Raw genomic sequence first — 27,302 nt, 5'->3', positions numbered from 1 at the left:
AAAAAGAAATGGAATTTGAGACAAGTTATCTGGATAACTCAAGGGTGTGTGTGCGTGTGTGTGACAATTATAATACTGTCTGCAACTTTCTCTGGGTTTATATATAGTGCTGAAGTTTCTTTCCAGACAAACATTAAAGTCAACACTGCTATATTTGCCCCGACAGACCTGAATTATCCTCTCTTCATTTAAAAAAATCATTTAGAACTTATGGTAGATATAGAAAAACAGACCACACACATTTCTTTCCATTTTTTTCTGAGCCCAGTTAAAAAATGAATTCTGCCACTCTCTATATTTGAAATTGAAGCCTTCAGGAAATAATTAGTTTAAAGACTATTCAGAGACTCAGCCCTGGTGATCTGGGAGTTTTAGTGTGTTCTATAAATTATTTAAAAATCCAAAACACATGTAAACAAGTCGTATGAAAATCATTAACACCTCCATAGAGTGCTTATACATATTTGAACATTTCTTAAAGTTCAAAATAATATTTTTACTCAAAGGCACACAAACATGTTTTGGTTAGGAAATATTCATCCACGAGCCAACACTATTGAGTTCTGTTTTTTAATAATCGGCTTGTTCTGTGTAATTGTCTGTGATAACATCTTGAGCTGGCTAAAGCTGAATGAAACAGCTTAACATCTTTTGCTACAGGAGCGTGTTCTGGTCCGGCTTGGTTTTCAGCAGACTACACATAATGTCTTCAGCTTGATTTTAATAACTCCGTCAGCATTAAGAATGAATGCTGAAATGCGTTGGTTGTGTGGAAGAAGTTTTCATTATTCAATACAAGGGAACATAGCTGTTTTTTCTGCCTCAATGTCATCACTGTTATAACACTCGGTTGACAAGGATTGTGACAGTGGTTTCTCCTGAGACTTCTATACAAACCTTAAAAAGACTCCCACGTAGAATACCGAGGAAAATCATGACTATCTAATTTCACACATAAAAAGAAACGTCTAACAAACGGTAAACTCAAACGCTGTCTAGAAGCAAACATCACCCCTATTTGTACCTAGAGGCATATCCGAAAGGCATCCCACGATTCAAATCGAGACCCAGAAATCTGAGCTAAAATCACCTTCTTCCCTGGGGTTCCAGCGTCTCCCATGGGGCCGTCTCCTCCGATACACTTGCAGAACAAACAGCAGCACGTCCTTTCGGCCACGTTGACCTGGAGAGGGTGGGAAATCCATGACATGTGGCGGCCGCGATTCCGGGGTCACACACACAAGCTCCACTGCGTGGTCCAGACAACCATCACAGCGAGAAGCCTGTTCACCATGAAAACGACTGTGCTCTGGAAAGAAGACCAGAACGGCCTGTCGCTCCAGCCTTTCCTTCGGCGACCTGCGTTCTCCACATTCGAGGAAACCCAGACCAACTCAGAAACGGTCTTGTGCTCAACTGCTATCAGCTTGGTCACTGCCAACCCCTGAAACCCGTGATTAGGGTGGCGACCTGTCCCCACCCCACCCTGGCGTTGACCGTGGTGTTGTGGGTTCCCCCATGTGATTCTGCTCCAGTGCTTCGTTCAGCAACATGAAAGCCTGCTGTTCCCTCGTTCCCCATCATCTGACATCTCGGCACCCTAGGGGATTCAGGCAGTGTCCCACGGAACACATCTTGGAACTGAGTCCGGGGGTGAAGGCTTCCAGAACACTTCTGATAAAATTTCAAAAGGCCCGTGACACGGCCAACATTTGGGAAGCACTTTGGAAGACAGACATGGGGAGGACAGTGCCCTTTATACCCTGCCAAAGAAAACGTGGTCTCTATTTAGACATGTGAATGAATTTCCTCTGGACTTTGTATCGCCTGAATAGCTGATGGGCAGCCTCACATTAAACTCATCAGATGTACTTTTAGAAAAATTCTGAATGCAGTAAGTGTTATGCGTCCCTTCACTGGGGCAGAATCAACCCTTGTATTATAAAGTTTCCATCAAATTTCTAGGGCAATGAAGAATGAAAATCTTTTGTCGGGGCCATTGAGCAATATTCTTCCTCCGATGATTTCCTGTCCTAGGATGCTCCTCTTTTGACATTATAAAATTCTCTTTTTCCCCTGAAATTTTCAACAAAAGCAATAAAACTGAAAATGCGTGAAGTCAAACAATAGCCACAGAATGGATACTCTGGTTTCATCTGAGATGGGATCAACCTTTGGATCGTCCAAATCCTACAGCGTCAAGTCTATTACTATTAACATTAAATTGATTAAGTTTTTCTTAGACAGAGCTTCACTTATGTGAGATCTAAAAACTGACGGCTTTGTTCTGGGGAATAATTTCTCCCTCTGTGAGTCACGAATACAAGTTTCAAAGAATAGAGGACAGGAAAAATACATTTTGCAAAACAAACACTGTCCCCCATGTAGGAAGGAATTCCAACCAAACTCACATTCTTCAAGTCACTATTTTTTATGTAAACACTATACTGGACAAACAGTGTGTGGATGCCTATTTATATGTAAATTCTGCAGGTGGCCAACAGCAAGGAGTCAGCCTGCCTTGGGAAGTGTCCTCACAGCCGGTGTCGGAGCTTACAGAATGAAAGTGGATCACATCACCACCCCGTCGTTGAAAGGCGCCACAAAATGCTTCAAAACATAGTGCCTCAAGCAGGAATTACTGTTAGTTTACTTAGTTATTAAGTGTAGGACTACCAAACATAGAGTTCTTTTTACAGTTAGCATGAGATGAAACTTTGCTCATCCCCGAGGGGGGTTAAAAAAAATGGAAAGTTGACTTAAGCAATGAACAAGTTTCTAAGCTACAATGTTCTAAGGCACAAAGTGCTGAGGAAACCTATGCTTAATTTATAATTTATGGAACTAGAACTTAAAAAACAGGGGAGGCACATAACATCAATAAGTGTACCTGATGTCAAACTGGGTGAAGTGGGGACCAAAGGGAGGCCCAAACCCCAGCAGCACTGAGCTCCCGAGTCTGAGCTCTCAGAGAAAGGGTGCTGAGCTGCGTCATCTGTAGGAACTGGGCTCCAAAACCAGAATCCATGGTGGAAATCTCAGGGTAGTGACAGCCTGTACGAATCTCCCAGTCTCATCGTACCTACGAGGTCTCTGTCATGGGGTTCCCTCCAGCATCCACACTGACTACTCTTGGTCTAGCTCAACTCTGGCTGATATTTTTCTTTTCTCTCCTTTTTGGAGTTGGAGTCTCACTCTGTCGCCCAGGCTGGAGTGCAGTGGTATGATCACGGCCCACCGCAGCCTCGACCTCCTGGGTTCAGATGATCCTTCTGCCTCAGCCTCCCAAGTAGCTGGGACTACAAGTGCACATCACCACGCCTGGTTAATCTTTTACTTTTTTTTGTGGAGACGAGGTCTCGCTATGTTGTCCAGGCTGGTCTTGAACTCTTGGGCTCAAGCAATCCTCCAGCTTCAGCCTCCAGAGTGGTAGGCATGAGCCACTGTGCCCAGCCTCTGGCTGTAATTTGCTTTCATTTAAAGGCTGTGTAGTGGAAAAAAAATACTCAACTCAACCACCAGAATCATGTCCTGTGTGGCAAGCTCTTATGCTAGGAGTCACAGGGCGGCTGAACCCTGGTGGCCGAGGCATGGCCCACCCACCTCACGTCTCAGACTCTCCTTGTCACCTGTGTCCACTGGCTGTCATTCAGGCATGCTTTCAGGCGAGCTCTATGCTTTTCTTCTTTTTTCCTCCTTCCTTCTCTTTTTTGCCAAGCGTATAAATCAAACATGCATTGATGTGTGTGTCTCCACTCTAGTACATTTCTTCCAAATACCCTCTTATGTAGGCTACTTCAGAAACACCTTTCTTCACCCCCAGAGCAGCAGAATCCGTTCCCACGCACACACGCGAGCTCGGGCCCTGAGTGTGAGCGGCTGGGAGTGGAGCCCGACCTCCCCTGCCTCCCGTGCTCACTTACCAGCTGCCTGGCCAGCCGGCTCCCGAGGTCCCGCATGCCCACGGTGAACTGTGTCTTGTACTCAAATCCTTTCCCGAACTCGAGGTAGAGCAGATCGGCCACGTTGCCAGTGTCGGCCGCTCCGTCCAGGGCCACGGTCACGAGGGCGTTCAGGCCTGTCCAACAGTCACAACTGCCCGTGAGGCCTTTCATCCTCTTGCCCACATGTTTAGGTTGTGGTTCTCAGGAAACGCTCGTGAGAAGGACGCTTATCTCACCGTCCGCTTCCTTCAACCACATCGTGCAAATCAGACAATGACAAGACTGTCATAGGAGCACAAAAGGAATGACAGTTTTCAAAACGAATTAGATTGGAGATGGGGAACTTTGCCACTGAACTTCCAGCTCCCTGATGATTCGAAGCAGGGTGGGTGAGCTGGAAAAACCCACGAAGCATGCCAGAGTGCAGGGAAGTCTCGTTGGAGGACATACGTGTGCCACCTCTTTGCCCCTTAGGGGGGTCTCTGAGGCAGCAGCACTGGCATCCCCTGGGGCTTATCAGAAATGCAGAGCCTCAGGCCCCCATGTCTCTGGAGTCAAAGTCTGTATTGCAGCAAAATACAGGTGGTCTGAAAAGCACAGCTCCAAGTAACCAGATAGGCACCCACACTCCGGGGAGCTACACAGAGTCAGGGACAGGAACAGGCCTGGTGTCGGACAGTCAGATACAAAGAATACACAAGCACCCAGAGCTGTGGCTCTCAAGCTTGGGGCTTTTGGGATGAGATTACTTCAAAGAAAACCGTTAGGGACTAACGTGGGGTTGCCAGTGCCTTGTTTTGCTGGGAAGAACATTAAATGATGACAGTAATAAGCCTGGCAAAATCCTGGTGGAGGAGGTAACCATGGCCATGACAGCCCCGTTGCAATCTGCTCAGGGTCACCTTGTGCCTGGGAGTAAATTAAGGGCTTTCCCCGCATGACCTTCTCTGTAAGATACACATACAACTCTGGAGGTACACATGATTGTAGCCTTATTGGACCGATAGGTAAACTGAGGCTTGGAGAGGGGAAATGACTGGCTTTCCACCCAGACAGCCTGACTCCGCAGCCGGCACCAGAAGGGTATTTGGAGGGTAAAGATGTACTTAGGGTGTCACCAAGGAATAAAGGGCTGCCCTAAGACCAAACGCGCTTAGCTTGAGGCAAGCCTGAGTCGCTGGCCGACGTCCTCTCACTTTCTATGGATGGGTAAAGGGTTCCTTGGGAGGGGCTTGGCACTTGTGGAGCAGACGGGGTAGGGCTCGAGTGGCCTCTCGCTTATGGTGAGAGCCAACAACATGTTCGGAGGACGTGAGGGCCATGGCTTTTTTATCTCTGCCGTTCGAAGACTCTGCATTTCTGAGGATATTATTGGAAGTCTAGCTCTGAGGTTGATGCACTTTCACTAGTTTTTCGGTGGGAGTCGGCAGAAAGAGGATTGGATTTAGAGTTCTGGGTATTCCCAAGCATTTCCTGGGACGGCTCTAAAGTCTGCGAGAAATATATCTTTAAAAGCTGAACTGAAAACAGAAGCAAAAAACCCGAAAAACTGCCCACCCGAACTAAGCACGCTGGGGTCTTATTCTCGGTCTTAATGCAAACCTCTCTTTTAGTTCATGAGCAAAGGCCAAGATGGGACAGAGTAAAAAAGGCAGATTTAGTAAATAAAGGGTAAAATAAAAGCCCTCACTCTCTAGCGTAAAGTCAGAGGACTGTACAGTTTGTTGAAGATCGAGGCAAGAGAAGCAAACAGAAAGACAGAGCCCAGCTAGCCTCTGTGATCCAGGCTGAGAGGGGATGTCTCGGGTCAGGGTCCTTGGAAGCAGAGCCTGAGCAGAGGCGCCAAAGTGGCCGAGGGGACACGTTCAGAAGGAAGGGGTGAGGGCGGCAGGAGAGGGCAGGGGAGCTGCCGGGCAAGATGGGAGCCCAGGAAGCTCTGGGACATGGACCACACCATGGCCTGCCTCACGGGGCAAAGGGCCGACTCTCCCTGCTACCTGGGAGTGGGCTGGGGAGTAGCCTTCCCCCGGCCAAGGATGATTCTTCAGAGGAGTGGCTGGGTGGTGGGCTGGGGCAGGATAGTTGCCACCAGGGGGCCAGTGGGCACAAGGCAGCCCGCTTGGAGGAGAGGCTTTCTGTCCTTGGCCCAACCTGCACTTGTGGGTGTATATTTGTTGGTTCCCAAAGCCAGACGTGGGTTCCAGAGCTTTACAGACTCGAACTCCACAGCTGGTCTCGAGGCAGGGATGGATTAGAAAACCCCCAAACAGGAGCGAGTTTGTCCAACAAGGCTCGCGACTCTGGAGACGTTAAGAGTGTAAGGAGAAGATGCAGCTCTCCCCTTCCTTGGTCAAGGGGAACCAGACCGTTCCTCCCGCTGACACTGAAGCAGCAGCAATATCAGACAAGGTGGGGCGAGGAAGGGAGGGACGTTCTCCAGGAGAGGTGAGGAAGAGACTTGGGGCGTGGGACATCGCTGACTCACACGCACGGCAGACGAGGAAACACGCAGGCGTCCTGCGGTTCTGAGAGCCGTTGCGGTGCCGAGGGCGTGGGGCAGGGAGACTGTCAGGTTCAGGGTGAGGGAAGGACCCGGAAGCCCAGGGACGAGGAGGGAGCTCCGAGACGCTGATGTTCACAGGTGCCCCTTCCTTCCGCCCCCAGCCCGCAGTACCTTCTTTTCTGAGCGCGTCAGATTTTTGCTCAAGTCTTTCCACATCGTCGTCCAATCCATCTGAAAACAAAAGCACCACCTGGGGAAGCATTCAGAAAAGGAAAGTGAGTCAAGGGTGCGCCCGGCCACCACGGGCCACCACGCGAGACGGAGCCAGGCTACCTTTCCCCGCGCGGCGGACTTGTTCTGGAACGCGTCCCACAGCGAGGCCAGGTGGTCTGCGTGCAGGAGGGACGGTCCCCCGACCGTCACGCCCCTCAGGCTGTGCAGGATGTTCTCGCTGAAGATCTCAAACTTGGGAGCGTACTTCTCCACGGCGTTGGTCACTTGGAAAGCCACACTGACCTGCGTCTCCGTGCCCACCTCACAGCTGACTCCGTTGAGGGAGCTGATGGCACGCAGCACGTCCTGAAGGCGGGTTTCCACCCAAGGCTGGCCCTCCAGCAGGGTCTGGCCTTTCTGTTGCGTGGAGACGTCAAACCCCACCACCACGTCCACGAAACAACCTGGGATTCAAGGGGAAAAGAGGCTCATTAGGTCAGCACACACCCGTGTTTGGCTTGAATGTCGTGTCTGAATTGAGGACTTGGAATTCTTATTTCCGTTTCAGTTACGAAGTGAAGGATGGGAGAGGCTCGGACTCCCTTCGATAACCTGTCAAAGTGTAATGCTTTATTATCTTCTCAGCTGGCAAGAAATCTGGATGATTCTATAACGTTTACAGTTCTCAAAGGCTTCACTGTATCTCTTGAGAAAGCCATGCAGTCCTTTAAATATCCCCAGAGTACACTGTGGAGATGTTAATAGTCTAAAATAAGAAATTCATCTCATGCTACTTACCAGCTGAGGTCATTCAACAAATAGTAAGCTACAATAATTATAGGGAAATGTGAGAACATTTGAACAGAGAAAGTCATTTAGGAAAGCATAAATCACAGAGGACTTGTTTAAGGAATGGTTTGGGGGATTTATCTTTCTGAAAAAGGGCCTTTGCTTCCTCATCCACTCAGAAAACGAAAAGTAAGAACAAAACGAATCTCTCAAGAGCTCCTTTGAGACCTTGCAATCTGCCTGGGGCACACCTCATCAACAAGGATCCCTGTACAATGAATATTTGTATACCTGACCCTGAATTATACCTCACAATTTTAAAATAAAAAAATTAAAAGTTAAGAAAAAGAGATCTTGAGTGGCCCAGGTCCTCCAAGTGAAGAGACTAGTAACTCAATAATCCGTATCCGACCATGTTGAAGAAGGCACCACCTTCAGCAGCTTGGCCATTCAGGAGACCAAGAACACTGCTGCTTTGGGTTCTAGAAATACCCAGAGAGGGTTGCTTTCAAGTGTTTGCTCTTGTCTTTATTAAGTCCAGGGAAAGCTAAGCACTGGGGAAGCTCGTAAGGGCTGGATGCGCCAAGCTGAGCTGCCCAAGAGCAGATGATGAGAAAAGGATGAAGTCATGTGACACACACACTTTTCTTGCAAGAACTTTTGACTTGGTTCAAAACGTCAGCCTTTCCCAGGAGCCTCCACCCATGCAACCTGCTTGATGAGGAGTGTTTATTTTCATCTGCTTTGTTTAGAGCAGTCGTCTTTCAGATATTCATGGCGTGGGCAGGTGCCCAGCTACTTCCCCGCCATGCTGGTCGGCTGGGCATGGGCAAATCTTTGAAACCACAACTGTCCACTTCAATTTCGAAAACAAGGGCTGGTGATCTGATCCATTTTTAATGAGAGAAGAGGTGGGTGAGGGACAAACGTTTCATCTGACAGTCAATTTTCATTGTGAGATTCAAGGTAAATCAAAATATTATTTAAAAATCTGAAAGGTTGGTCATCTTGTTTTACTTTATTGAAAAATCTCCAAGCTAAAACAGATATGAAAGTCCAATTCAAGACGGCCTTTTCTACAAAATAAAAACGATTCTTCCTCAAGGTTTAGTTCTAGGCTAAACAGCCATGTGTTTATGGCTTTATTGCTACTTTCTTGGTATAAATAACAAAGAAAAGTGAATTTCTATGAGAAGAGAGAAAACACACACACACAAGACAGTGGGACTCTGTTTAAGAAATAAGTAATGGCTGGGAGTGGTGGCTCAGCCTGTAATCCCAGCACTTTGGGAGGCCAAGGCGAGAGGATTGCCTGAGTCCGGGGGTTTGAGAACAGCCTGGACAACTTGATGAGACCTTGTCTCTATAATAACTCACAAAAACTAGCTGGGTGTGGTGGTGTGGGCCTGTAGTTCCAGATATTTGGAAGGCTGAAGGCGGAAGGATCACCTAAGCCTAGCAGGTTGAGGCTGTGGTGGCTGTGAGCATGCCACTGTACTCCAGCCTGGGCAACAGAGTGAGACTCCAACTCAAAAATAACAAATAAAAAAAAAAAGAAATAAGTAAATGAGACTTAATTAAACTAAATAGCGTCTGCCCAGCAAATGAAATAATCAATACAGCAAATACACAATTTACAGAATAGGAGAAGGTAGTTCCAAACTGTACATCTGACAAAGGACTCATATCCATAATCTACAAAGAACTCAAGCAAATCAGCAAGAAAAAAGTCAGCAATCCCATTCAAAAGTGGGCAAACGACATGAGCAGACACCTCTCCAAAGAAGAAGACACACAAATGGCCAACAAACACATGAAAAAAATCATCAATAAAGAAATGCAAATTAAAACCACAACAGGCTACCATCTTATACCACTCAGAATGACCCTTATTTTAAAAACCAGATAACAATAGATGCTGGCTCAAATGTGGAGAAAAGGGAACACTTATACACTGTTGGTGGGAGTGTAAATTAGCCCAACCTCTGTGGGAAGCGGCATGGAGATTTCTCAAAGAACTAAAAACAGATCTGCCATCTGATCCAGCAATCCCACTGCTAGCGTCTATCCCAAGGAACAGAGGTCGTCATATAAAAGACGCCTACACCTGCACGTTGATCCCAGCACAAGTCACAATTGCAAAGACGTGGAATCAACCGAAATGCCCGTCTACTGATCAGCGGAGAGTGGAAAGGTGGCAGATAGACACCATGGAGAACTGCCACCATAAATCATGTCTCTTGCAGCAGTGAGAATTGGATGGGATTGGAGAAGGGATTCAGGAAAAGAAAGCCAAACACGCCATGCTCTCACTTATGAACAGGAGCTAAGCCAGATGTCTGCACGGGCAGAGAGATGGCGTGATGGACACCGGAGACTCAGAAGGGGGCGGGGGAGGGGAGGGACGCAAGAGCAGCTGTCGGGGACGGTGTGCACAGGTGGGGGTGCTGGGCACCCTCCAGGCCCAAACACTGCCACACAGAGCGTCCGTGCAACCAGAAACCACTTGCACCCTGGAAGCTGCTGGGGTCAAGAAAAGGCGTGTCTCACGCAGTCCTCACAGTGACCCTTTGGACGAGGTGCTGCGCTTGTTCACACTTCGTAGTGAGAAAATTAAACTTGGAGAACACAAGCAACTCGTCCGAGAAGCCATGGGCGTCTGCAGTCAGGCTGCCTGTTTGTTTTTAGAGAGACGGGGTCTGCCTCTGCCGCCTCAACCTTCTGGGCTCAAGCGCTCCTCCTGCCTCAGTCTCCCGACGTGCTGGGACTGCAGGGTGGGCCGCCGTGCCCGGCCGGGAGCTGCCTCCGAACGCCTCTGCCCCTTCCGTGTGGGCGGCGGTCTGGGCTCCGTGTTCCGAGGGTCACACAGAACCACAGCCCACCCGGCAGAAACCCCTTCCTCAAGACACAGCTGTCTGTCAGCAAACATGCCAGGCTGCACTTGTTTTAGAGAGGATACTGACCGACCCCAGGGGTGTGGCGTCCTCCTAGACTTAGAGTCCTGCGGGGCCTCTTGCCAGGCAACCCAAACCCGCCACATCGTTACCTCTGAGCCGTGCGGCGCAGGTGGGCTGCAGACAGTGGCCCCTGCTCCCATCCGGGGAGCACAGGCATTCCCATGCACACGGCAGGCTGCCCGAGGGACGGAGGGAAAGGACACGGGACCGGAGACACCTGTCTCTCCAGCTGCCCGGCACAGAGCTCTCCTCCTCCCCCATAGCCACGAACGTCCCATGGCCCGGCGGGGTGGGGGGCGTGAGGAAGGTGCTGGGGCGCAGGGTGGGCGGGGGACCGGTGCGCACCCCTCGCAACACTCACTGCTCTCGCCGCCCGTGGTGCAGATGTTGCGCACGACCCGCTTCTTGACCTTGGCCAGCTCGTCGAAGTTCTGCACGGTGAGCTTCCTGTCCGCCGTCCCAGTGATCTGGACCAGCTGCTGCTCGTCCACGTCCCCGATGCCCACGGTATAGACGTCCACGCCCCGGTGCCGAAGGGCTTCGGCGGCCGGAGCCACCTCGTCCTGCGACCGGCCGTCCGTGAGGACCAGCAGCACCTGCGGGGTCCCCGCATGGATCCTGCTGCCCGAGTCGGGCCGGAAGTAGCGGCCCACCTGCTGGAGCGCGGCGCCGATGTGCGTGTAGCCAAAGAGCTGCTGGATGCCTGCGATCCGGAGCGAGATCTCCTTCCCCCCCACGAAGTCTTCTAGGAGGAACTCCGGCCGGTAGGCGTCGCTGAACTGGGCGGCGCCTATCCGCACCCTGTCCGGGCCGACGTCAAAGTCCTGGACCACCGAGGCCAAAAATTCCTTCATCTTCGTGAAGTCGCTCGGCAGGATGCTGTTGGAGCCGTCCATGAGGAACACGAGGTCCACTTTTTCGATCTCACAGTCTGCAAGGGAGAAGAGGGAGAGGGAGAAGAACACCAGACGTTACTCTTTCTCTAGCGCAGCAAGCCCGCTCAGCGTCTGCAGCGCTGCAGAAACGGCCTTTCGGAAGGAGGCTTCTTATCTCATGCTCACGTTAATCGCGGAGGGAATAAAATCGAAGGGTGGGGTGGTGAGGTCAGCACCAGGCCTGGGGTCACGCGTCCTTCCACGCGTCGCTCGGCTTGTCCCCTTGGTCTGGCGCCCTCTCCCTTTCCGCAATGGCGGGGAACTGGGGACTGGGCTGCGGGACTCGCCCCCATCTGGGGCCCAGCCTTAGCTCCCACGAAGCCCAGTGCAGTAAGTGGCAGCACAGAGAGAGAAGGCAACGTGACACGCACTCGGGGATTCCTGCGAAGGGCAGATGGTTGGCAGTGCGGGCTTGGCCTCCCTAGCCATCTGCACAAATGCACCTTTCCCTGGTTTATTGGGGCTCGCGGAGGGGAGGTTTGGAAACCGTGCCTTCTGGTCTGCATCTAGTTGTTTTTCCTTTCTATCAGGCCTCTTTCCAGTGTCTACAGGCAAAAGTATCTGCCTGAGAAAAATGTTTTTGAGCACACAGTGCCACAGAGAGGCTCCCCTGTATCAACACGGCAGGTGTCAAGCTAGGAGAGCAGGGAGGCCGCTGCGACGTTGAGCGAGCTTGGCACACACCGCATCCTCGCAGGGCCCCGTCCTTGAATTCCCCGTGATCCCACCGCTGCCCGAGCTCCATGAATCCTCATCATGACTTCGGAGCAGCCTAGGGAATCTGAGGTTCCTGAAGTCCAGGCAAGCAAGGAAGAGACAGAGAAGTATGGAAAATCGGTCTTCAGAGCTGGCTCAGGCAAACGCGATCATCCTATGTCTCAGACTCTGACCAGGAAATCAGGTCTGCCCAAGGACGACTTCCAGTGTGAAGATTCGCCGCCTGCTCCCTCAGTGACGAGAGAAAGGCACACCCAGGCTTGGCTTCAGGCACCAGCAGAGGGGGTGGCCTGGTCCGAGGCCGGTTAGGACCCGGGTGCATAGCAGGAGGTGGGCGGCAGGCTGGCAAGCAGAGTTTTGTCTATATTGACATTCGTTCCCGTCACCCGCAAGACCGCCTGAGCTCTGCCTCCTGTCGGATCAGCGGCGGCATTAGTTTCTCATAGGGGCACACTGTGAACTGCGCACCCGAGGGATCTAGGTTGCGACTCCTTATGAAAGTCTAATGCCAGACGGTCTGAGGCGGAGATGAGGCGGGAACGCTGGGGCCAGGGAGCGGCTGCAAACACAGATGAACACAAGCAGCGAGGCTGGACTGCACGGAGGCCGTCGTCAGTCAACCGCTTGCGGACTCATCCCAGAACCCTGTCGGTGAGTGGCAAGTGAGTTGATGGGCCTCAGTTACCAGCCGCATCCGGGGCAGGCTTTAAGTCGGGAGCTGGCACTTATTTCAGTCCACACGTGGCCCGCCCACTGTTTAACTCACCACTTCTGCCCGTGCCTCTTTTTTTAATGGTGACTGGTATAATTATGTCATTATTAGCACAATGCAATAATAATAGAAATAAAGAGTGCAATACATGTAATGCACGTGAATCGTCCTAAGCCCCCCTGCCCCCCCCATGCCCATGGAAAAATCGTCTTCCACAAAACCGGTCCCTGATGCCAAGAAGGCGGGGAACCACTGTCAATGAATAAAGACGGTCCCGATGTGGGGCCTTCTCTGTCACCAGAAGAGTTTAGGAAGAGGGAGCGGGAAGGTGGCAGCAGGTGCTTCTCACTGGCAGGGGAAGAGTCAGATGCCCGAGGGTCCGGCCCTGAGACCGCGTGAACCAAGCACCCTGAGGGCCCCAGTCTGTCACCCCACGAGCCAAGTGCCCATGATACCTCTGGCCCTGTGACCCCACAGGCCAAGCCCCCCTGAGGTTCCCCAGCGCTGAGACCCCGTGAACCAAGTACCCCTGAGGTCCCCAACCCTGTGACCCCGTGAACCAAGCACGCCTGGGGCCCCAGCCCTGCGAGCCTGTGACAGGGCCCCTGTCCCCTCTGGAAAGCACCAGGCTGAGGCTCTTCTCTGGCCTCCTCTGTCTTGGCCAACAGTCAGGGGCCGCCTAACCGAGGGACATCCCTTACCTACTTTGGAAGAGTTGCAGACACTGTCCGACACGTCCGAGAAGATGCCCTTCAGGCCCCCGAAGGTCTCCACGAAGAAGTACTTGTCGCTGGAGCCCGCCATGGCCAGCAGCTCCACCGGGTTGGCGCCCGCGATGCCCACGGCCAGAATGAGGACGCCCTTGTCGCGCAAGGCCTGGGCCGTGGCGTTGAGCTGGTCGGAGTCGTGGGACTCCCCGTCGGTGATGACGATGAGCACCTGCGGGACGCCCTTGTGCAGCCGGCTGCCCCGGGCCTCGGTGAACATGTGGCCGGAGAAGCCCAGCGCCTCGGCGGTGTACGTGCTGCCGCCCACAGGCTGGTCGCCCTGCAGCGCGGAGATCACCTCCGCCCTCGAGCCCAGCTCGTCCAGGTAGAACAACACCTGGGGGTCGTCGGCATACTTGAGGGCCCCAAAGCGGACCTGGTCCCGGCCCACGTCGGCCTTGCGCACCAGGCCGGTCATGAAGTCCTTCATGACGCTGTACTCGTCCTGGTCGATGCTGCCCGAGCTGTCGATCACGAACACGACGTCCAGGACTTCGATCCGCTTGCACTCTGCGGGGAGGGTAAGCACATGGGGTCAGCCTGCCTCCGTGGGGCAAAGACAGTGACACGGGGTCAGCTGCCTTCTGCGGGGGGGACGGTGAGCTTCCCCCTGGAATGGAGGCTGACCCCGCGTCACTGACCTTCCCCGCAGTCAGCCTACATCTAGGGGGAGTGACGGCACGTGGGGTCAGCCTGCATCTGGCGGGGAGGGACAGTGACACAGGGTCAGCCTCCGTTCTAGGGGGAAGGACAGTGACACGGGGTCAGCCTCCATTTAAGTGGAAGGACTGTGACATGGGGTCAGTCTACTATCTAGGGGAAAGGACAGCATGCGGGGTCAGCCTGCATCTGGGAAGGAAGTACATTCACATGGAGTCAGCCTACATTCTAGGGGAAAGGACTGTCACGGGGTCAGCCTCCATTTAAGTGGAAGGACTGTGACATGGGTCTATCTAGGGGAAAGGACAGCATGCGGGGTCAGCCTGCATCTGGGAAGGAAGTTCATTCACATGGAGTCAGCCTACATTCTAGGGGGAAGGACTGTCACGGGGTCAGCTTCGACAGCCGGGGGGCCCCAACTTTTCACCAACTCTGGTGCTCTCTCTCCATGGGCTCACACTGCACATCAGAGTGTCCACTCCCTGGTAACACAGCCAACACTCGCACATGTGTGCTGTCAGCACGTGGCCAGCACCCACGCTGGCAAGGGTTTGGGACGAGGCCAGAGTGACGGTCACAGGACCACCAGGAATAACGTGCCCAAGCCACTGGACGAAAACCCCACAGTGCTGTGTAAGGTTTCCCCACAAATGGCCTCTCCTACAAGTGGTTCCACTTACACGCATTTGTCTTTTTTTAAGCCACAGGAATCTTGAGATTTTTCCTTTAGGAAACCCTGGGGAGTGACCAGATGGAAACGAACTTGGCAACTCTGAACGTGTTCATGACTCTGTGATGACTGAATCATCAAGGTCACTTTTTCTTGCTTTTTGGCTTTTGTGAATGTGATCTGTTTTCGTCATGGGGCCTCACCACAGAGATGAGCCCATTTCTCCCGTGGCCCAACTAGGCCGTGCCAGCGTGACACTCCCACTCACTTGTTAAATCCGAGGTCCCAGCCACGGAAAGGAAAGCGGGAAACATCCAGCTGATCCTCCACCCACGTGTGGTCTGCTCCCACCCTCGGTGCACTCCCGCTCTTGCTCTCGCATTCTGGGACGTGGCACCGTGAGGCGGTTCGTGACTGAGTCCTACTCAGTCCATTCTCTAAGCCTTAGAAAGGCGGCTCCAGGCTGGGCTCGGCGGCTCGACCTGTCATCCCGGCACTGTGGGAGGCCGAAGCGAGTGGACTGCCTGAGCCTGCAGGTTCGAGACCAGCCTGGGCAACGTGGCGAGACCTCAGCTCTACAATAAAAATAAATGAGCCGGCCTGGTAGTGTGTGCCTGTAGTTCTGGCTCCTTGGAAGACTGAGGTGGAAGGATCTTTGGAGCCCAGCAGGTTGACATTGGGGTTGACATTGGGGGAGAGTGCCACCGCAGTCCAGCCTGGGAGACAGAGTAAGGCTCTAACTCAAAAAAAACAAAAAGGCTGCTCCAAATGTGACCTCATCCATTCTCGGGACGTGGCACCATGAGGAAACCTCACCAGAGGCTCTCGCACCTCTTGCCTCTGCGGCCACATGAGGCCTGTGAAAGCCTTAGCGTCACCACACTCACCCTGCCAGGAGGCCATGTGCACAGAGCCACGAGCACAGAGCCATGTGCCAAGTTCCCAAGCGAGGCTGACTCCACTGCAGATCTATGCCCCAGGGACCTGGGGCTGCCTGTGAGCTGGCTTGGGTGGCCAGGGATTTGAGTAGGTCACCCTTCAGAGTTTGGGTTTGTTCTGGCTGGAATCCCCAGAGAACACTGGCCAGGTATACTCCCTTTCTGCAAAAGGCAGACCCTTCCAGTGGGGGCTGAACTGAGCTGTTGTTTCAGTCAGAAAAGCTCCTCCCCAGAGACTTTCAGAAAGCCCCTGTCACCGAGCCAGTAGGTCACAGTGACAGCTGCGGTTTCATGGGCAGCGGGGGCTAAGCCCTTCACCTCCTCTGGATCATCCACAGCTCAGGGCCCTAACCATGCTCCTCCTTTATAAAATTTTGCACACTTCAAAGCGTTTTCACAATCATGATCTCACCTGCTACAATTATTGGTCTCAGAAACTGAAAAGGACAATGAACAAATACATCAAAGAAACCTCAGATGCAGTAAGTGGCCAGTGGGGGAACCGCCTCACCCCGGAGGTGATGTCCTGTCTCCGCTCCACGTAGCCCAGGGTCATGGGGCACGCAAGGCTGGCCCCTGCCTCCAGGCGGGACCCACGCTGGGGTGCAGTTCGCACCCTGGAGCCCCTGTGGGATCAGTGGCACCAGCCAGCACGCCCTCCTGGCTCAGCCCTGCCCTTGCCGCCTGCCCCCCCCCCCTGAGAACGCTTCCCTAAGAGACCCCTTCCACAGGAACCCGCCCGGCTGCTGCTTGTGGGGCCCCGGTCTGAGCTGCTTTTCTTGAATGGGGACTCATCACCCTAGGCCATCTGCCTAACACGGCAACGGTCCAGGCAGACCAGAATTCTTCCTCACAGTCCATTCAGTTCTCCGGCTCAGGGCCGCCAGGATAAGCACGTCAACGAAGCAGCAAGTTTACCACACGCGATTGACGGCGCCGAAGCAACCGCGGCCGCCTACCTTCCCGGGGGCTGCAGATCCCGAACACCAGGTCGTCCTCGATGCGCTGCAGGATGTCGAAGTTCTCCACGTAGAAGACCATCTCGGGCCTCCCGCTGATCTCCTCGAGCTGCGTGACGTTGGAGCCAAACACGCCCACGGAGTAGACGAGGATGCCCTCCTGCCGGAGCGCGGCCGCCGGGGCTCCCACCGCGTCCTGGGCTTCGCCGTCGGTGATGAGGATGAGGAACTTCCTGACGCCGGCCCGGGCCCCCTTGGCGGGGAGGAAGTACTGAGACACGAAGCTCAGGGCGGCGCCGGTCAGGGTGGTCTCCCCGAGGTGCACCATGCGGTCGATGGCGGCGGCGACCTCGCCCTGCGACGAGAACCGGTCCAGCGGGAACTCCTCCCGGTTGACGTCGCTGAACTGGACGACGCCCACCTGCACCCGGTCCGGCCCGATCTGCGACTTGCCCACCAGGCTCTTCATGAACGTCTTCATCTTGTGGAAGTTCTCCAGCCCGATGCTGCCCGAGCTGTCCACCAGGAACACGATGTCGGCCCTCATCTCCCTGCAGGCTGCTCGGGGAGAGGGGGGCGGTGACTCGGTCGCCCCAGGGAGAGCTCAGACACCAGCCAGGGGTGTGCGCGGAAGCCCCACGGCGGAAAACACAGCGCTGGGGTTGGTGGAGACGGGAATGTCCTATTTGACACTCGGGAGTTTGCTTGAACACATCGCCCGGGGCTTCTCGGGCTCAGCACTTTGGACACGGGGGCTGAATCTTTGGTATTGCAATGGCTGTCTGTAGGAGCCAAGAGGATGTTTGGAGGAATCCCTGACCTCTGTCTGTCAGGTGCCAGGAGCACTCCCCAGTTACAAGATTCAAAAATGTCTCTCGACGCTGCCAAATATCCCAAGCGGGCAAAATCACCTCCGGTTAAAAACTGCAGATAGAGTTCTAGGACACTTCATAAAAGTTTTATTAAAAAGTTTTATTAAAAAGAAATGTAGGCTGAGCACGGTGGCTCATGCCTGTAATCCCAGCACTTTGGGAGTTCAGTGGGAGGACCGCTTGAGCCCAAGAGTTTGAGACCAGCCCAGGCAATATAGTGAGAACTCGTCTCTACAAAAATAAAAAAAAATTAGCCGGTGTGGTGGAGTACGCCTGTAGTTCCAGCTACTAGGAGGTTGAGGTGGGAGGAGCACCTGAGCCCAGGAGGTTGAGGCTGCGGCGAACTGTGACTGCCACTGCACTCCAGCCTAGGCGACAGAGTGAGACCTCGACTCAAAAGAAAAAAGAAAAGAAAGAAACTTAAAGAAATCCAAGGTACTCCCTAAAATCTGAAACCATCTCTTCACATTCCACATATGTGGTGTCTAATTACTTACTGATCCCAGCAGGGATTTGTGGGAGGAAGCCCACGGTCTGTGTTAGGGAGTTTCCTCAAACACCTTTCTTGTGCTCCAGACACGAATAGAATGACCCCGTCACGGGCTCCTGGCTTTGTTCTGCAGAACAAACATGGCACCCAGGCCCCACGTCCAACCCAGAACCCATTCTGCCTCCAGGCAGCCATGGCGGGCACCGCAGGAAGCGGCTGTGCGTGGGAGGCCACAGGCGCGCGCGCGGGACTCACCTTCCTCCGTGCAGATTTCCTGGACCACCTGGTTCCGGATGTCCTTCAAGGCGTCAAAGTCATGCACGTAGTACACCCTCTTCTCGTCTCCCGCAATCTCCCGCAGCTGGGTCTGGTTGGCGTCCCGGACCCCGATGGCGTGGACGCGGACGCGCTCCTGCTGCAGCCAGCCAACGGGCTCCAAGATGCCGTCCTCGGACGTGCCGCTCGTCAGGACGACGAGATGACGCGGCACCCGGTTGCCCCGTTGCCTCCTGGCTTCCTGCAGCAGGCTGCGGGTGAAGTTGAGGGCCGCACCCATGCTGGTGCCCCCGCCCATCTGCCTGATGTTCTCGATGGCCTTGCCCACGTCGTGCTTGTTGGAGTACTTGTCGGCCTCAAACTCCAAGTCCTGGCGGTCGGAGAACTGCACGGCCCCCACGCGCACCTTGTGGGGTGCGACGTCGAACATTCCCACCACCTCCGACAGGAAGGCCTTCATCTCCTGAAAGTCCGAGGCCTGGATGCTGCTTGAGCCGTCGAGGAGCAGGTAGATGTCTGCCTCCTCGGTGTCCACGCAGCCTGGAAGGGAACCGGAGGGCTGGATGGGTCCTGGGCGTGAGTGTGGGGAAGGGGTGGCAGCAGACAGATGGGAAGGGGATAAGCACGGGCCTCCCTGGGCAGAGACAGGGCACCCGGCTTCTTGGCCCAGAAGACGCACCCCGACAGCTGGAAAAGGCGGGTTTAGCTGCAGTAGGACCAAAGAACCAGCTCCTGACCCCCGGGCCTCTCACCCTGTTTCTCTGCCCAGACCAGGGTCGACCTGGGCGTAGCCCAAAATTAGGAAACCTGTAGCTGCTTTTCACAAGTCGCTTCTTCCACCAGTAAACAACGGCCAGGAGTTTAACCGGATCCCCCAGACACGGGGGGCATGCCTGCCTGAACAAACGGCTTACTGCTTACCCCCCTGGTCCATCGACTCAAGCAGGGAGATGGCCGGCGACCTGTGGGTGTGAGATGAGGGCCCACATAGCCAAGGTGTGGTAAGTACTTGTGTGCGTGCCCGTGTACACCTGCACATCCGAATATTGACACCTGTGCATTCAGGAAGCACACCACACCTCGCCCTCCACCTCTCCCTCAACGCGCAGACGCCGGAGGGAGCGTCTCAACATGCCACAGAGTCGCTCTGTCCTCTGTCTGAATCTCACTTCCTGTGTCTTCTCAGAATTGGAATCTGGGCATGAGGGAAGAGGAAGCCGGGGAGAGAAGCACAAAGGAAGAAGGAACTAAAAAGCAGGGAGGCGAGAGGCAGAGGAGAGGAAGCAGAGATGGCCACGGAAGGGGTGCCTGGCGTGGGGGTCACGCGTCCAGCCATGGCCGTTCGAGAGGGCCTCGGGGCCTCTAGCCTCCAAAAGGAGCCAGGCATACAACCGGAGCTCATGCCCGCCCCATCCCACCGCCACCCTCGGGCGCAGGCGACCCTTGACAGACAAGGAAGGCCAGCGAGGGTCTGACGACATCTCCCGCAGCCAAGACTCACCAGCCTTGAGGATCTGGGTGCGTTCTGAGAACACGGAGACCGTGTGCGTGATCTGGTTCCGCAGCTTCTTCAGGAACGTCTGGTTGTGGGCAGGCAGGTCGGCGAAGGCCTTCAGCCTGGACACATGCTGCTCGGCGGGGTGCGAGGCTATCCTCTCCAGCTGGGCCTCGCTGGCGCCCTCCACGCCCAGGGTGAAAACGGTCACGCCCTCGCGTCGCAGGCTCGCGGCCGCCTTGGTCACGTTGTCTTCCGAGGGCCTGTGCGTCACCAGCACGGCGATCTGGGGCACGCCCTGGTTCTTCCGGCTGCCATGACGTGGGCTGAAGACCTCCTTCCGGGCCTTCCTGATGGCGGCCCCTGTGTGGGCCGGGCCGGCCCGGTGGGAGAGGGTCTGGATGCGATGGAGGACCTCCGACTTGTTTGTCCCGGCACTCAGAGAGCCGAGCACCGTCGTCTCGTTGCTGAAGGCCACCAGGCCCACCCGCATGCAGCTCTCCTTGATGTCAAGGGCAGACACGCTTTCTTCCAAGAAGTCCTTGAGGTAGTTGAGGTCCTCCTGGCTGCCGTTGACCGACACGTCCAACAGGAACACGAGGTCGGCCACGGAAGGGCCTTGGCACACTGCGTGGGGAGGAATGGAAAGCTTGCGCCGCGCTCAGCCTCAGGAGGCGTGAAGAACACGCCAGAGCTCGGCTGGCACCAAGGACGGACAGAGGTGGGCCAGAGACCGTGAAGTGGGATCACAGCCCTCAGTACAAGGGCTGGGGCTCCATGTCCTCATTGGTAAGATGGAGAGGATGATATCTATCTCTTGGACTTGCTAGGGATACTAAATGAGATAACATGCTTAGCGGGGCCCGTGAGAGTCACTCAATGAACAGCAGCCATGCTACCATGTTGAAGTCACCCAAACACCGCCACCGTTACAATCAGCAGTTACAGTGCACACAGTCCTGAGGGGCATGAAGTGAACCTCAGCTGCACTTGCAATGACTTTGTTGGGAAAAGGTGCGAGTGACAGGCCTCTCAGGGACAACCCCGGGACTGCACTCCCTGTGATCCGCGGGTGACGGTGCGTGTCACCCAGACTGGCGTGAATCCCCACGCCGCTTATCTGGACAGGTGAACCCGGAGCATGTCATCTTTTCCTGACTTTCCCTGCCCCTCACTTGGATGACGTCCATAAACTTGTGGCCACTCTTGTCACTCGAGAAGGACAAGAGGACGGACTGGGCCGGCAGGGTGGCCATGGAGCAGAACCCCAGGAAGCTGACTCACAGCAGAGTAGAAAGGGGAGGGAGTGGGGCTGGAGTGTGGCAGGAAGCAGGGAGACTGGCCCGTCCTGGCTTTAGGACCAGCGTTTGGCACCCCTGGGCTGCCGGCCAAGATCCTCCCTGCAGAAGGGGAACTCGGGCCACTGGAAGCCGTCCCCAGCTCTGACCTTCGTAAGGACCTCACATGGCTTCACGAGCAAGGTTGCCCTTTAAGGAGCCAGGAATTGAGTCACACGGCACCTGAGGCCCAGGGGATAGCTCAGAGGTCTGCAGAGGCAGGGAGAGGCACCCCGACATGCGGAGGCCTGAGAACGCCATACAACGTGGGTTCACGAAACGTGGGAAGCCAAGGCCCGGGGGCTCCTGAATTAAGATGGCCACGGCCCCTGGACCCTCTTGAGCGTGGGGGTCTGCAGCTCACCATGAGTGCAGCCCCCTCCGAGGAAGGACCGCTTGGAGCGGAGGCCCCCTCCCCGTGTGACTGCTCAAGGCTCTGGTCACCCTTCCCACACGTGCACCCCAAGCCCACCTTCCACCAGGATATCGTCGACCGCCGCCTCCCGGTGCTTGGCCGCGTCCTTGAGGATCTGCGTCATGTTCTGGGAGAAGGTGCCGAGGTCCCTGGCCGTGCGGAGGTGGAAGTGGAACGGGGCCGTGGCCATGGCCTTCAGGGTCTCCTCGGAGGCCTGCTGCAGCCCCACGGAGATGATCCTCACCCCGTCCGCCCGCAGGGCCCTCGCGGCCTCCTCCACGTCGTCCTCGGACTCGGCCGAAGCCAGGACCACCAGGAGCGGGGGGAACAGCTTCTTGTCCCTCCCGTCCCTGGAGGAGAAGAAGGTCCGGTGGGCCTCCCGGAGGGCGTTCCCCACACGCAGGGACCCGCCCACGAAGGCCAGGTGCTTCTTGAGGTGGCTGAGCATGGGGCCTCTGCCCTTGAAGGTGCCGGGGTGGAACTCGTGGTGGAGCCGGTCACTGTACTGCGCCAGGCCCACGTGGTACTTGTCGGCCTCGACCGGGAGGCTGTTGATCAGCTTGCTGACGAAGGTCCTCACAGACGGGAAGGCCTTGGCGCCCAGGCGGTCGGAGCTGTCCAGCAGGAACACCACGTCTGCGTACTCAGGGCCTGCAGAAGCACAACACATGTGGGTGCAGAGAAAGGCGTCAGGACTCTCCTGCCACGTTTAATGCCAACTACACAAAGGAAGTACTTGCCTTATTTGTTTGTTTGTTGGCTTATTTTAACCTGCCCAGTGGACTGGAGGCAATAGCCTGAAGACACACATTTTCTCAAGAAAAATACACACTTGTCTCTTAGGCTGCTTCCTTCATGCAGTCTCTCATGGGAGCTGATCATAAAAGTAACCATTTTATAAGGGATTTGTTAGCTAGATGCAGGTTAAGTATAGGGAAGCAGAAAGTTGTGGGTTCTTATGCCTCTTGGGAGGAATTTCCCCTTTTACCTTTTGCTTTTGCTTTCAGGATTTGACCTCAATTTATGTCAACAACGTAAGCATTGTAATGGAAATCATTCTCCACTGAATTGTTTTTTTGTTTTTTTTTTGTGAGTGGGAGTCGCACTCTGTCGCCCAGACTGGAGTGCAGCGGCCGCTCCCGGCCACCGCAGCCTCGACCTGCCGGGCTCCGGCGATCCTTCCGCCTCAGCCTTCCGAGTAGCTGGAACTACAGGCGCGCGCTACCACGCCCGGCTCATTTTTGATTTATGGTAGAGATGAGGTCTCGCCAAGTTGCCCAGGCGGGTCTCGAACCCGCGGGCTCAGGCAATCCACTCCCTCGGCCTCCCAAAGCGCTGGGATTGCAGGCTGAGCCACCGGGCCTGGCTTGAATTGGTTTTAATGGCGAAATCTAAAAGACAGTCTTTTGTCGTCGTTTCAGCAACCCAACAGGTGAGCTGATCAACTTAGACATCTTAGGGGCACATTCCAAAGTGTCGACCTGATGAAGCTTAAAAAGTCTGCAAGTCGTAAAACTAAGGGATTGCCTTCACCTATTTCAAAGTCATTCACACGGTTTTTGGGTGAATTATGTGCATGAACGTGGTGAAATTGGCGCATTCATTCTCACACGTGCACAATGTGACGGCACCGATGTATCTTGGGCTAGAAAAGGGATTGCAGCTTCAGTCTCTACCAGGAATGTAAGCATCGTATCGGCATGTCCTTGTCTGCTTAACTGTTAGAGCCTCGCTCCTTGTGGGACTCCACACGCGGTGGCCAGAGACACCCCGGGCTCAGCACCAGACGTCGCTGCCCCTGGTGGTCCGCTGGCCGCACCCACGTTCCCAGCCCTCAGCACAAATCGCCTCCTGTCTGGGAGAGGCACAGGTGTGGTGTGTCTGAGATCACACGGTGCAATCCACCAAGCGGGCGAGTCCATGAGCACTGGCTGGAAGCTCTGAGGAGCCATTCATGCCCCTGGGCCTCGGTACCTGTCCCTCAAGGCGGTTCACTGGAGAGCTGCTAAGACCCCTTGCCCCAGGAGTCTGATGACCTGAAATGGCCACCGGACAGGGGCTGACCCAGTCAGAGCCATGTCAGTCTTTTCCTTCCTTCAGTTGCCAGGAAACTGGCTTTGGCCCTGGGTCATTTCATCCTCTTGACAGCAGTCTGGTCAAGGCACAGGGGATAAAACCATACTTTCCTTCTTTCCAATAACCTAAATCCAGCCACTGTGAGGCTCCCTTCATGGCCATCCTGCCAGAAGCATCTCAGGGGAAAGACCACTGCACCGACCGCCAAGTGAAGACTGGACCCCTGAGGGGACTGTCAGCGAGGATGGCCTGACTTGCCACCAACAGTGACCTTTCCTTGCATGAAAGGGAGCGTAGCTGACTGAGGTGGACCTGGGGCTGACAAGGCCCGTGACTAGGTCCGAGCCATGAAACAACCGAGGAAAAAGCATGGCCTCTCCTGAGAAAGCCAAGGCCCACTGAGACATCAAAAGAAGATGCCTACCAAGGTCAGAGTCCTCAAGGAAACCGTCAAAGTCAGCGTAGGTGACCCTGGACATGAGCGACTGGTACAAGAGCCAATTATTTAAGAGGGCAGCAGAGGTAAACGCAGGACGGGCCAGCATTATCTCAAAGTCCCCAGGACAGAGTTTGCTGGCGGACACGAGACAGTCATGAAGCCCTCTCTCCTGGGGCAAAGCACTTTCTTGACAATGAGCAGACACACAGTTTAAACTGGAGCACACTCTGGACAGTTAACCAAGAAAACTTTCTGGCACAAAATGAATTAGGCAGAGACATTCCAAATGTTCCAGGCCTGACCTGAGCAGTAACAGGACTGTGTGCCACCTCCCAGAAGACCGGGAAGGGGTTGAAACAGGACAGAATGACGGCCCTCATATCTTCCAATGACTAACAAGGAACAAGGCCCAGAAGCGAACGATCTTCAAAGGAACACAGGGCGACCTCACTCAGCATCTGCCCTGCCGCCCGTCTGCATGGCCATCAAAGCAAAGCAAAACAAAACCCCCAACTTGCAAGTCGGCTGAACTCATACACTCTCTGTTTGCTGGAACCCAAACACAGGCAGCCTTCTTTCCATCGCCTTCCTTACCGGAATCTTGGCTCACAGCAACATGGGAGAGAGCTATCGCGAGGAGCCAAGTCAGCAGCATTTTCCTAGGATGACCCGAACAATCTCCAGCCCGAAATCTGAAAAGGCAGAAAGAGAAACGTGTGAAATTGCGGTGGACACGATTTGGGAATGAAGGCTCACACATATAAGAGCGCACAAAAGTCTGTGATATGTTGGGTCCACCAAGAGTCAAGGTATTTCTGAGGTCCACAGACCTTCTGGTCTGTGAAGTACCTTAGAGAAAAACCAACCATCGCCAGTTAGTCTGAGGAAATGTCCTCGGTCCCGGGCTCTGCAGAAACAGGACATTTTAAGTAGGATGCATCTGAGTTCTAACATGTCACGTGCCCTTACTGTCTCCCTGTACCCTGGTGTCGTCCTCTGTCTGCCCATCACGAAGACAACTCAGAGCTCACACTTGACACAGCCTAAGACCTGCATTGCGATCTCGCCATCACGAAAGCATAGGCGTGTTTCATCTCATTGCCTGTCATCTCAGCACTTTGGGAGGCTGCCGCAGGGGGGTCACTTGAGGCCAGAAGTTTAAGATGAGGCTGGGCAACAAAGGAAGACCCCATTTTGACAAAAAACTTTTCAAACACGGCCAGGTGTGCTGGCATGTGCCTGTAGCCCTAGCTACTCGAGAGGTTGAAGCAGGAGGATTGCCTGAGCCCAGGAGGTAGAGGCTGCCATGAGCTATAATCGCATCACTGCGCTCTAGCCTGGGCAACAGAGCAGATCCCATCTCTTAAAAAGTGATTTCTAGATGTGGCCAAAACTCCACGCCCCCTCTTAATTAGAAAAGTTCCTGTTTCTCTTAATCCTTACATTCAAGATAAGACATAAAGCCACAATCGGTGACTTTCCACACGATGTCCGACGGAGGCGTTCAGTGTGCCCCATTTTATGTCCAGCTACCCAGAAGTGTGCGAGGCGAGGGCTCTCCAGTTTCAGCAGGGCCCGAAGCAGCTCCGCTGCCTTCACATGTTCATCTCTCGGGACGAAACAGGATGCCGACATTGACACAGACACTTTAATGAGGCAGGTTGGGCTCATTCACTTACTCAATGTCCACTGAACACACAACGAATGGACCCGTTTTGGTATCCAATAATAAGCTGATGCCTCAGCGTCCCGCCTAGCTGCTCCCAAACGTGTTTGCAATACGATCTGTGACTGTCTCGCTCCACGCCAGGCAAGCTCCCAGCATGTTATATTCACCCTCTTCAGAAAAGAGACGTTTGCCGTGAGATGTTGTGTTCCCGTTTCCTCACCTGCTCCATCATCCTTCCGACGTCTACATGAATCAAGCTTGCCGGGCAGTGAGCCAGCTGCTCGCCCCAGCAGGTGGCGGTCGGTGAGCCGGGAGGGGTGCTCGGAGGGTGCTTTCTAGGCCCTTTCATGTCAGAGGAACCAAGTCCCAAGGCCGATTGCCCAAAGGAAACACTCAGTCACACCTTCTTTGCAATTCTTTATTAGCGTGTATAACAGTGATAACAAATTCTACCGCTCGCCGAGCCGTTACCGTGTGCTGTGTCCTGTGCTAAGGGCTTGACGTGTTCTCGGTTTGATATCGGGAACAACCCAGTAGCAGGCACTACGGTTGCTCTTATTAGGCAGAGAAGACAGGGATTCATACAGGAAAAGCCAGAAACTGGCGGAAGGCCACACTGGTCAGATGGGCCACAGTCAAGACGAGAGCCCACGCCTGCTGCCTCCGAATCCGGCCACCGAAAACTCGGCTTCCCGGCAAACCAGACTCAACGTTCTGACACAGCGCACCTCCTGGCCTCTCCCGCCTTCGTCTTTTTTCTAAGCACCGAGGTTCAGTGGCACTCATTTTCATGCTGTTTTATTTTTGCTTTTTAAAATCGGGGCTTCACACTCTTTTCTTCTTTCCCGTTTACATGGTGAACTTGCACATCATTACGGTCCTTCGAGGGTTGAGCGGCAGAAGAGAAAAATGTTTCGGGAGGAGCCCACTGGGTCAGCACGGATGGTTCTAGCACTCAGAGTGGGAAGGAAGCAGGCCCGCCTGGAGGTGTCGATGCGCAGCGCCTGGATGTTCCCCCTGTGGGTGGCCAGTCCCCTGGTGCAGTCAAGCTAAGATCCTAGGGCTGGCATGTGTGGAACCGTTTTCTCATAGTCTTTGGCAGGAATCCCAAGCCTGGTGTGCTGTGGACTCCACGACGCTGAAGCCCGGTGAAAGGTGCCGTGAGGCGCCCGCGGACCCTGCTCTGTGTGTGCACGGTGGGACGGCGTGTGGAAAGACAAGCGGGGACACCAAACCTCCACGGTCATGCTTGGGAGGCAGGCAGAATGGGCTTGTGTTCACCACCAAGACCTGGGTGAAGAGTCTGGAATCTGCATGTTGTTCTACTCCGATATGACCAGGACTCTCACACTTAAATGTTAAAAATATCTCACCACCCAAAGATACGAAGCAGAGAAGGAAGGAGATGCTCATTTAAAGTAATCAACAAGAAATTTAAGTTCATGGTAGCGTCATCCTAATAGAACAAT

At 54.3% G+C, this 27,302-nt stretch overlaps 1 protein-coding gene across 1 annotated transcript in view; it reads right to left on the bottom strand.

The window, feature by feature from the left end:
• COL6A6 (collagen type VI alpha 6 chain) overlaps window positions 1–24,819 on the bottom strand; it is a 67,381-nt gene extending 42,562 nt beyond the window's left edge. Inside the window, 11 exon segments of the mRNA XM_008069791.1 lie at window positions 1,091–1,183; window positions 3,924–4,078; window positions 6,619–6,697; window positions 6,781–7,124; window positions 10,768–11,337; window positions 13,472–14,047; window positions 16,765–17,322; window positions 18,382–18,942; window positions 19,904–20,524; window positions 21,707–22,300; window positions 24,759–24,819. Of these exon segments, the coding sequence (XP_008067982.1) occupies window positions 1,091–1,183; window positions 3,924–4,078; window positions 6,619–6,697; window positions 6,781–7,124; window positions 10,768–11,337; window positions 13,472–14,047; window positions 16,765–17,322; window positions 18,382–18,942; window positions 19,904–20,524; window positions 21,707–22,300; window positions 24,759–24,819 (4,212 nt within the window).
• Between the last annotated feature and the right edge of the window lie 2,483 nt (window positions 24,820–27,302).

The sequence above is a fragment of the Carlito syrichta genome, unplaced genomic scaffold, assembly GCF_000164805.1.
Source record: "Carlito syrichta isolate Samal-C Ts95f unplaced genomic scaffold, Tarsius_syrichta-2.0.1 Scaffold312207, whole genome shotgun sequence".
NCBI classification, from domain to species: domain Eukaryota; kingdom Metazoa; phylum Chordata; class Mammalia; order Primates; family Tarsiidae; genus Carlito; species Carlito syrichta.
Note: the sequence above shows the minus strand (reverse complement) of the source record. Positions and strands in the feature narration are given on the sequence as shown.